The 11,917-nt window shown below is 37.3% G+C and overlaps 1 protein-coding gene across 1 annotated transcript in view; it reads left to right on the forward strand.

Moving 5' to 3' along the window:
• Positions 1 to 6,521, forward strand: part of LOC123237305 (liver carboxylesterase 1-like) — a 40,012-nt gene extending 33,491 nt beyond the window's left edge. Inside the window, 4 exon segments of the mRNA XM_044664139.1 lie at positions 498 to 645; positions 2,536 to 2,667; positions 3,817 to 3,889; positions 6,269 to 6,521. Of these exon segments, the coding sequence (XP_044520074.1) occupies positions 498 to 645; positions 2,536 to 2,667; positions 3,817 to 3,889; positions 6,269 to 6,440 (525 nt within the window). The 3' untranslated portion in view covers positions 6,441 to 6,521.
• Positions 6,522 to 11,917: the final 5,396 nt, after the last annotated feature.

Genomic DNA, 11,917 nt, shown 5'->3' on the forward strand with positions numbered 1-11,917 from the left:
ACATATTGTTCATACTATTTTTAGACACTTGTCAAAATATACTTCATTACATTCATGTTTTGCTTTTGTGACTCTCTCATAAATTATAGGCTCTAGAAGGGCAAGATAGAGATAGGACCTTAATATGTAATTTCATTAGAAACTATTAATGAAAAAAAAATTCTTCTACCAATTTGAGTTACCAATTTAGGGAATTAGAGAAAAAACTTTACTATTAAGATGCTAAATAGACAGTATGTGACAAAGACAGACTCTGACTCTAAGTTTAACTCTCTTTCTACCATATCTTGTAGTAGGAAACCTGCATTTTCACCTCTGAATACTATTAAATGTCTAGCAAGGTATCTAGCACAAAATAATTCTTAAAATAGGCATCTCCCTCCAAATGCCAATAAGTGAAATAGATGAGATAGATGGATAGATAGATGGATAAATGGTAGAAATAAATGAATGAATTCCCAGTCAATTTTCACTCCTTCCTTCATTGATCATTTCAGGAAATTCCCCAAAATCTTACTGCTGTGATAACTCAAGAGTATCTTGGAGTGACAGATGATCCTGTCAAAAAGAAAAGATTCTTTCTGGACATGCTAGGAGACTTGACATTTGGAATCCCTACTGTGATTTTGGCTCAGTACTACCGGGGTAAGTTTCTGAGAAATATGAAGGAAATAGGTGATGTTACAGCATAAGAGATCCATTACAGCTTTTAGCCAAAGATATTAGCTTCCTGTGGAGCTAGTTGGGACAGATCCTACCCAGAGGCACAATAGACAGTTGCCTATTGCAATAAAGGGATTAAAGGCTGGAGGTAATAAGGGACTAAAGCAGGTGGGGTGATGAGGTAGCTGTAATAGGGAATAAGGCAGGTGGATGGGATTTGTGAGTCTATAAGTCAGTAGGTGGGAAAGGAGGGTACAATGATGGGGGTAGTAAATCGAGGTGGTAGGAGGAGTAAGGGAATAACTGAATTTAGGGAAATATAAGAGGTTGAAGCATAAAGAGCTGCAAAAGGAGAGGATGAGGTAATTGGGTAGGTAGCTGCAGCAGGGAGACACAGACTGGGTACACAGGTTTGAGACAGAGACACTGAGGGGAAACAGACTGAGTCCTCCAGGTAGGAACGACGCTTCTACAGACAAAAGGTTAGGGCCAGCCAGAAGTGGCTTGAAACTGACTAGAGAGCTTTCTAGTCAGTTTCTCAGGATCACAAAGGAAGAGTCCAGAGGAAGTATAGAGATCACCACTTCCTCCAAGATGGACACCTCCAACTCCCCTCAGGACCCAGAGAGAAACTATTCCTTTCTCTCTCTTTATCCCTCTTCTATCATTCAATCAATGATTTAGCCAAAGGTTTGATTAAATGACAGCAGGGTTATTGAGTCTTTAGGGTTGATTGTAAAGGATAGAGGGATACAAGGTATTTCTAACAACTGCCTAGGGAGAAGCTTTGGGAGGGGGAGGGACACAGGAATGAGAGACTGAGAAGGACCTGCCTCACTCAGTCTTTGGAGGTTTTGTTGCCTTTTAGATTAGGTAAGTTGCACACAATGATTCAGGAGATAATTTGTATCAAGGGAAACCCTACTTGACTATGGGGAAAACTATGGGGAAAGTCTTCAAAGTTTGAATGCTACTACCCAGATCCACCCTTCTCTCAAAACCCACAGGAAATTCAGGAAGGGAAATGATGATTGGGATAGGGAATGTCAGGGAGATTCAGAAGAAGTAGTTAAGCTACAAATCTTAAGAGAAAAGCTGCAGAATCAGGGCCAGGTTTTCAGCCCAAAGATCAAGCTCAGTTGACCCTCCTGCTCTGACCGAGTCTCCTGGATCATCTCCTCTAGTCAGGGTTCTAAACCCTTTTCAACTGTCAGAAATTCTGCAGTAAGGCTTTGCAGGGTTGATTTGCACCTTTTGCACCACTCTATATGATGAAAAGAGTTTTGGGATTTGAAAATCTGAGTTCAAGTCCTTGTTTGAATATTTCTTAGATGGAAATTCGTAGCATAAGAACCCAAAGTTTATCATGGAGGATAGAAGAATAGATTGTGAGAATGGGACATTGCTCAACCTAGACTGAGGACATTGGTCAGCCAGGGAAGGATGATTATACCTGTTGTGTTAAAAAAAAAAAAACTGAATCAAGTTGCCTCTATAAAGCAGTCACTACATGGCTATGTGTTGGGATTACACTAAGTGGATTTCCTTAGGATGTAGAAGTCTGAATAAAATGAACTCTATGTTTATAGTCAATTCTAAGATTCTATTATCAGGAATGCAGGGCTCAGGCTCTTAACGAATTGACATGGGCTAGATAACCTTAGAAATAACATAACTCATTCAGTGTGAGTCATCATTTTATAAACCTCAGTCAACAACTCCATTTATATTCTATGCCCCAGACCAAAGCTTTACAATTACTTAAAATGACTTAATGTCCCAAAGTACAAACCTTTTATGTAGTTTTCCAAATGGTGTTCCAGGAGTTCTATTTGTGACCCTAGAATTTTCCACCCCTGAATTTCCTTTCAGATGCAGGTTCACGCACCTACCTCTATGAATTTCAGCATCCAGCAAGTGTTTGGGGAAATCTGAAGCCAGCAATGGTCAGGGCAGACCATGGGGATGATTTATTCTTTGTGTTTGGGTCTCCATTTTTAAGAGGTAACAGATCTTGGTTTGCTCCATTAGCTTCATAAATACATTACCAACTGACTTTTTTTGAAGGATAATTTTTAGCTCTTAAATGTGTTCATTCTCTATAGGTTATCAAAGTGCCTTCCTATCTTTTATCTCATTTGGTCCTCACAACACCCCAATGAGGTATAAAGAATGGTTTAATATCATACCAAAATTATAGGGGAGCAAATAGAAAGTAAATTGTCTTCTCTAAGGTTGAAGTTAGAACTGGAACTAGAACAACCATCTTTGGTACTTCATCATGTTTTCAAGCAGAGCTTGATAATGACTTGTTAGGGAGGTAGAAAGTGTTTCTATTCTGGGTATTTTGGACTAGAAGACATCTGAGGTCCTTTCCAGCTCTGAGATCCTCTTCCAGAAGCAGTCAAGATAGTTTTTTCAGGGGTCTGGTTCCCTTTCATGGTTGCCCTTATTTAGGATATGCTGATAATCAGTTTAGGTAATAAGGATAGCAAAGAATCTCTCCCCTTTAAAATCAGAGCACACATCAGTGCTCTTGAAGTTCATTCTAAGGACATGTATCTTTGCCATCCCTAATTTTAGAGCTTTTACCTCTACACTTTTCCCCAGTTTTCTGTCCAAGGATGGCAGGTTCCCCACTCAGAAAAAATATGTGAACTTATGTTTCCTTTGACTTAACTTTTCCATTGTTAGTACCTGGAATGACTTTCATATAGAATATTAAAATTGTAGAAACCCAGGTTTAGGTGCCTAGATTAAAATTGATATAATGGAAAGAACAGTGGATTTTGAGTCCTGGTGTCTGGTTCAATTTTCAGATCTGCTATTATGATCTTGGGCAGGTCACGTGACCTTTAGTTGAGCAGGGGCTCAACTAGATGAGTTTTACCAGTTGTACAATATTATTTACCACATAATCAATATTTATCAAACATGTTAAGGTTAGCATGCTGTCCAGGAAGAGCACCTAGAGAAGGCAGGAAGAACACATAGGAAAGGGGTACCCTGAAAAGAACTCTGAAATTTTAGGAGAGGAAACTCCTCTTGGGAGGAAAGAAGATATGAAAGCAAATAAATTAGAATGGGCACTACAGATAAAATTTGCATTTTTTCTTCTAGTCAAATCCTAATATCAATAATTGTCATCTTCAGATGATTTCTCAGAAGAAGAAAAGCATCTTAGCAGGAAGATGATGAAATATTGGGGCAACTTTGCTCGGAATGGGTGAGATTTGTAACAGAGAATAAGAAAACATTTTTTTAATTTATTGATCTTTTGTTTTTATATCACTTATGTTTCCTAAATATATTCCTCCTTCTACCCCATCTCAAAGAATCTTCTCTACTAACAAAAAAAATTTTAAAAAGTGAAAAATAGTTCATCAAAATTAACCTAGTTATAAACCATATTCTGACACTAGATAATCAAATTCCTACTAATAATTCTCCATCTCTGCACAATAGCAGGGGAAGGGAGGACACATTCTCAAATATTTTCTTTGGTACCAAGATTGGTCATTATAATATCACAGCATTCACTTTCATGATTCAATATTATTATTTTCATTTACATTTCTTGTAATCACTATATTTTTTCATGGTTCTATTTTCTTCATTTACATTAATTTATGTGTCCTAATATATCCATATATTCATCTCATATTCTCATGTACATGTATATCCATCATATTCATTACTTCTTATAGCTCAGTACTCTTCTATTACATTCATGTACAATAACATATTTAATCATCCTTCAACAAACATTGGATCATGAACTTTCTCCCTCCACATCATTACTATTACATAAAGTCTTACATAAACATTTTTGCATAAATAGTACCTTTGGTTTTGTCATTAACCTACTTGAGGCACATACCTAGCAATGGGTTCTTCTTATAATAGAGAATAAGCGTTTTTACCACTTTATTTGCATAATTACAAATAGTTTTTATAGAATGGTTGGGCCAAATCAGTTTTACCAATAGTGCATTAGTTTACCTGCCCTTTTGTAACTTTGCCAGCATCAACTACTTTCATTCTGTACCATATCTTTGCATTTTTAATGTGTGAGGTGAAACATAAGAGGTATTTAAATTTATATTTCTCTTATTATTAGTGATTTGTAGTCTATTCATCTATCTGCTTATAACTTGCCACTTTTTTTCTGAGTACTGTTTGTTCTCTTTGATCACTTAGCTATTAGACATTAGATTTTATATTATATGTTTGTGTTAGATTCCAATATAACAAATCAGAATAATAAGAAATATTTGATGCTGTAAGAGGGGAAAATGGGAATTATTATGGTTGGATTAGATATTTAAGGTTTGGTCACCAGAAATCAATTAACTCGATTTTGAAATAAAAGAGACCCAAGTCAGGATGACTTTTATGATGGTTTATTTATACTCAGGAATGTTGAAGGTAGGGAAAATGAGAGAGAGAAACATTGGTCCAGACATGAGGCCTGGAACAGGGAGGTTTCAGAGGCCCCAGCAGAGGGGCACAGAGGTTAATTCAGCGAGGCTTCTACTAGGGCCTCCAGAAACACCAAGGGAAGAGAAAGAGAGTCAGCCTAACTTACCCACGTGACAATTCAAAAGGAAGCAGTCTGAAGTCTCACCTGAGCTCCTTCAACACCAAATTAAAAGCACCAAAAGCCCTCCACAGGAAGTTACCATCATATTGAAAAGATAGCAGCTTTTGTCACTTCCTATATCCACCTCCAGTTTCACATGGACAAATGGCAGCCTCGAACACTGTTTTGGACTGCCCAAGGGGCAGTCCCTTGTTTTTGATTTGTCACTTACTATCACATGTGGGTCACAGACCTCCCCCTCCCCACTTAATTCTAAGTTGGGTGGGGTGACATTATTTCTGGTGGCTAAAGTCTAAAGAATGAATGAGGGTGAGCTAATTCCATTTACACAATGCTGAATATTTTAAAAATAAATACAAGATAAGTAAATATGAGATAGCTGGGAGGACACTAGCACTTGGGAAGGATTAGGAAAGACCACGTAAGAAAGTAGTGCTTAAGTGGTATCTTAAAGGAAAAAAGGGATTTTTCAGAAGGAAGGTAAGGAAGGAAAAGCACACAGACAGGAGATGGAGTGCCACATGAGGTTAATTTTGGCTGAATGTGAATTTTGGATGTGGAAAGGAGAGTAATAAGAAGAATGGTAAGGGCTAGGCAATGGAGGTAAGTGACTTGCCCAGGGTCACACNCTGACTATTCTTTCTATAAACCTGTGATATACTCATAAATATATATGACATTTATATGAAGAGTCAGCACAAATTTAGACTACAATGGCATAAAAATGGGGAAATGTATGATCAAGATTAATCATGACACCAGTATTACCATATCTCCTCCAATATTTATTATTGTTATGTTAGCCAATCTGATAGATGTGACATGGTATCTCAGATTTTTTTAAATTTCTCTAATCAATAGTGATTTGAATCATTTTTCATATGGCTCTAGATTTAATTTCTTCTGAGAACTGCCTATTCACATCCTTTGACCATTTTTCATTGGAGAATGTTTTGTATTCTCTGATCATTACTTTAAAAATTTTTTTTCTTATATTTCCAGAAATCCGAATGGTGAAGGACTGCTGGAATGGCCTCAATATAATCAGAATGAAGAGTACCTCCAAATCAATACCACTTTTAAAATAGGCAAGAAGCTGAAGAAAAAGGAAGTGGAATATTTTACTGAGCTTTGGGCAAACCAAACATCTAAAGAGAAAGGAGAGCATATCTAGATATTATCTGCATAGATAAAGTTACTAGACTTCAAAAGAAGCCTCTGTGGACCTGAATAAAAAGAAATTTTTGCATTGGAATGTGTTTTTAGTTCTTTGGTGGCAAATGAGCTTGTCAGAATGAAATGGAAGGGCATGGTGGAGCTAAAGAGAAATTCCTTGGGTATAAAGGTTAGAAGCTCCAAAGCTTGAACATTCTGATTCATAAGTCTATAGTCTATAATATTTTCTTTACTTAATGCACCAGAGAATCAGATTTTAATAGATGTGGTTAATGTGGGTGGTATTAAATAACAACTACTTTCTTTTGTGATTCTTCCTACCTATAACAGTTATAATCAAATAATCTTTGATATGGAAATAAATAAACCAAACTTTGATATAACTAATATTAGTCCTTACATTTGAATTTCATATCACAGCTTTTCTCCATAACATTCTTTAGAAGGTTATGTTGTGGGAGAGCTAGAAATCAACCCTGGGCTTGGGAAGGAAGCTCACTCAACAATGACAAGTCCCAATGATTATCTTAAAAATAGAAACATTTATTACTTTGAATGCCTGGGAGGCAGGAGCAGGAAAAGGTCTGCCTCTATGAAAAGAGGTGATATAGGGTTTTTATAATTTATAGATACTGAAAAAGGGGGGCAGAGGTGGGGATGGGTGGGTGGTATATAGGTGTGGGATAAAAAATCTACATGTCTCTGATTGAAAAACATAGGTGCTCCTGACCACAAAGCAAGGTGAATTGCACAACTCAGGGAATCAATTGATGTCTGAGATGCAAAGGAAGATACATATCTTTGCTTATCAGGAAGCCAGAAGAATGCTAGGAAATGTATCTCTCAGATATTCCCTTTGTCATACAGTTCCTTTAGCCTCTAGCCTGAACTGCTGGGGTATGAGAATGGGGAATTCCTCACATCCTTTTTGACCTGAGCTTTCTCTGGAGTTTTGTAGGGGTGATCAGGGGACCCAGTAACCCATAGTATCCCATGCCATTTAGGGTTATAGTACAGAATGTGTTTTTTAAGTATTGCATCTAAGTTCTATTTTCCCACTTTGCTTATCAAAAAGAGAAGGGAGTTCCATTTGTTTACAATGTAACTGAAATTCCTAGAGACCATGAAGTAATCCTTATTCCCTCCCAGTTTCATCTCTCCATCTTTCCTCTGAAACTTTTTAACTACAAAGTCAGACCTATTATATCATATATCCATATCAAGCTCTCAAGTAGCTAGAGCACGATTTATACTCAGGATTCTTCTTTCCCTTGTTCCTTCCCATTTCTGCTGCCAGTCTTTATTCTCTTTGTTTTCTTCCTCTTTTCTCTTTTTTTTTCAGTCATTCAAAATTTATTAAGTACTTACTATTTGTAAGTATCTACAATGTCAGGTGTTGTGGATACAAACACAAAACAGAGACAGCCCTATCCTGAAAGAGCTTATTTTGGGATAGTATTTTCAATCTTGAAAAACACAGAACTACTAATGTAATTAGAAAGAACAAGTTTAATCAGGACAAGGAAGACAATGCTCAGATTTGTCCACTACACAGAATCAAGCTAGAATAATACATAGTGCCAAAGCTCTGGGACTCTGGAAACAATGTCTCTGGGGTGGAGGTGGGGGACATCAAAGGAGATTTTCTAAGGAACTAAAGAACTTGGGGTCTTATCTATATTTTGGAGGATAAAGGAAAAGAAAGTTCAGTTGATTAGCTTTACAATGGACACAAGGAAAGGAGGAGTCCAGGGCTGAAATACAGGTTAGAGGCTGATGCTTTAAAATTAATACAAAGGATTGCTTCAGCCTGACTCCTTAGGTGAGGTCTTGGATACAATGGGAGAAATTTCTAATACAAAAGGGTACTTAAACTTTGATTACATCTGCTAATTCTATCTTAGCTGAGATCACTGGGTACTTTAAGGTTTATCTTTGAGTCTAATACAAGGTCAGTTTGGGACTTCTCTTAAGGCAAGTTCCCAAAGGACAGGAGCAGACTTGGAGGTTCCATAAACACAGTTGACAGTAGTGGTGAGAGAAGGGAATTTTGATCTAGAGAACATGGGAAGAAATATAGAACAAGGGTCTATCCTATCCCTTTCCAGGAGCAGTGGTGATATTGATTTGATCCTATTCCCAGTGAAGTTTGGAGAGAGAGAAATTGGAAGGAGGGGATGTGGTTATCCACTAAATGGCAGGGCACAGATTAGCTTTTAGTGTAAATAGATAGTTAAATAGCTTAAATGTGAAACATGTTCTGAAGCCAGCTAAATATATTAGGCTGAAGTGAATTTTCATTCAAAAGTTAGTTTCTTCTTCTCTATTCATCGTCCTTTTCTTTGATCTCTCCCTCTTTTATCCTTCAAATCTTCCTCCTTTTAATTCTTCTTTCTCAAATCTACAAAAATGTGAAATATTGGGCCAATTTTTCTTGGATTATGTTACAGATCCAATTAGTGAAAGATAATAATACAATTATATGTAATTGTTATTGTTTATTTAGTTAAATATAAGGTAGTTTGGGAAGCAATTGAAGGGATCTGAGAAAAACTTCATGCAGAAAATGGAATATGAACTACATCTTAGAGGAAGATGTCACCTTTATGAGGAAGACATTAAGAAGGAATATATTCCAAACATATGGAATGGCTTGGACTAAGGCATAGATATCAGAGATGAGGAAACTGAATTTCAAATAGTGAAAGGGAGTAACTAAACTCTGAAACTGGAGGGAAAGGGCAGTGAAGAATTTTAGTAGTGTGTAGAATGATCCTCTCATTAGATTCTCCTGGATAATCCAGTCTGGAACTACTCCCTTCCTTGTATTTGACTCCAAATTCCTAATCATTTCTTTAAAATTTTAATTTGCTTGGATATATTCCTTGTGAAGCTATTCTCCAATTTCTTGAACATTTTAATTAGCTCGAATGAGTTCTATTCAACATTCTGTCTCTAGCTATTGTAAAAATGTTATAATCCCTTCTGGGAGACTTGATTGCATCAGGATTCTCCTATAACCCTGATGGTGAACCTATGACATGCATAGCCATTTTCGATGACATGTGACTGCATGCAGCTGCATACAAAGAAGTATGGAGCTGCATGCTGAGGATGAAACATTTACTGTAGTATAGTGTAGACACTCTGTGCTGCAGGTCTATAGGCCAAAACAATAGAACTCCTGCACAGAGCATCTAGTTCTGGGACTTCTTGGCCATTAGGCGACCTTTGACCTCTCTTCTGGCTGGTGGAGCAGGGAGCAGTAAAATGCCCTGGGGGACGTATCTCTGGGGGCCCTCTGATCGCCATTGCCAGTAACCACATAACCATAGCAACCATCATTCAATCTACTATTCTGGGGTATCATGGATTTCTAACTGACCATTGTAAGGGTGAAAAAGAGGTTTTATGGGTTCAATATATTAAAGATGGTCGCCAGAGGATTGAAAGATTATCAATCTTCAATTAAGAATAATGTCAACTCAAAATTGACTTTTATGGAAATTTATTTACATAAGAAGAGAGAGAGTAAGTACATAGATAAGAATCTATCCCACTGATTAGTCCAGGTAGATCTTAACTCTCAGCTGAGGGTTAAAGGGCCTGAGGCCTGGAGGTGAATGGAGCAAACTTCATTCACAGAGTCTATAAAAGGAAGTTTTTTAATAGAAGTTCAGGAAGATTCAGTCTTTAAACTCACCACATGGAACAGTCTCGGTCATGAACCAGCAAAGCTCCCTCAGGTCCCCTTCACCAAACCCAGCAGCAGCCTCACTCACTCAACTCCCTCTTTTAGTAGGGGTCACATATGTGTCACTTCCAGTGCCTTCCCCTAGCCTGCATGTCCAATCACAATAGACACTTTCTCATAGAAAGGGTAGGGGGTGGTTGGTTGATTTGTATTGATTACTCACTGTAGCACACATGAGTTAGGACCTCCCAGAATTGGAAGGTGCTCTCACTTTTGGTGATTAAATCTAAAGACAGGCAGTGTAGACTTAATCTAATTATCACACCATCATTACTGAGATAAGTGAGGGGGAGGCTAGGAGAGGTGAGGGCCAGTGCTATGGGTGCCATTGTCTGCCATTAGAAATAGCAGCAACCATCTTAATTTACATAAGGAATGCCATCTTGCAGCATAGTGCAAACTTCATTTCACTGTCATTACTGTTGTGCATCCTTATTAACCACTATTTCTGCTTATTAACCCTGCCTTTTCCTAAAAGACAGTTACATGTGCCATCTTTTGGTCAGTTAGGCTAGTTAACACCTAATTGCCTGCAGGGCTAACAGGTCATTCTATCTTCTGTTATTGCCTCCCTGATGAAGAACCCCACCCCCCAAAAAAAAACAACAAACAAACAACAAGGTTAAGTAAAGGAAGTGGTAGTAGCAGTAGCTAATCATTTCAAAAGACATGGCCCAAGATGTATGGAATTATAGAAAAAAATGGCAGATCATTTTGCCTTCTTTGTACTGAAATGGTAGTAAGCAGAATGTGGAATATAAATAGACATTTTGAAACTCATCATTCCCGACTCTTGAAAAAAATGAGGATGAAAGGAAGGAATATATTTTCAGGTAGCTACAACTTTATAGGAGCCAATCTAGTTTTATCCTTATATTTGTAAAAGGCTCTACAAATTTAACATCTGTAAATTTGAGTATTGCTTACTCCATAGCTCAGCATGGAAAAGCACTCAGTGAGGGAGAATTTATTAAAGAAACTCTTCTAAGATGTGCTCCAAGTCTATTTCATGATATGCAGAATAAAGATGCAATTATTAAGAGAATATCTTAATTATCACTCAGTAGAAATATCATAAAAGACCAAATAATGAGACTGAACACAAACGTACATCAATTAAAGAGAGACATAAGTAATTGTAAATATTTTTCAGTCTCTCTTCATGAAACTACTGATGTCACATCACATGCTCAGTTAGCCATTATTGGTTGATATTCTGATGGTCTCACAATGGGAGAAGAGTTGATAAAGTTAGTATCAGTGCCAACAAGTACATCAGGAAGCAAAATATGTAAAATTGTTATACAAAGATTCTGTTACCTAAGCATTGATATCTCTAAAGCTGTGTCAGTGATGACAGATGGGGCACCAAACATGGTGGGGAAAAAAAGTCAGATTTCTCAAATTGTTTACAGAAGCTATTGGACAACTGATTGTGCCTTTTCATTGTATTATCCATCAGGAGGCTTTATGTGCCAAGCAGGATTCACCAACTTAAACAACTTAATGTCAGTTATTACAAAAATAGTTAATTTAATGACTGCTTACCCCCTTCACAAGTGAGAATTTTCTGCACTTTTACTGGAGGTTGATTCCATTTACAGTGGGCTGCTAATGTACAATAATGTAAGATGGCTGAACAAGGCAAAGTTCTCTAGTGTTTTGTGGAATGCTTTGAGGAAATTAAGGTATTTCTTGAGGATAAGGATCTGGGAAACTTT

The sequence above is a fragment of the Gracilinanus agilis genome, chromosome 2 (assembly GCF_016433145.1).
Source record: "Gracilinanus agilis isolate LMUSP501 chromosome 2, AgileGrace, whole genome shotgun sequence".
In the NCBI taxonomy this organism is placed as follows: Eukaryota; Metazoa; Chordata; class Mammalia; order Didelphimorphia; family Didelphidae; genus Gracilinanus; species Gracilinanus agilis.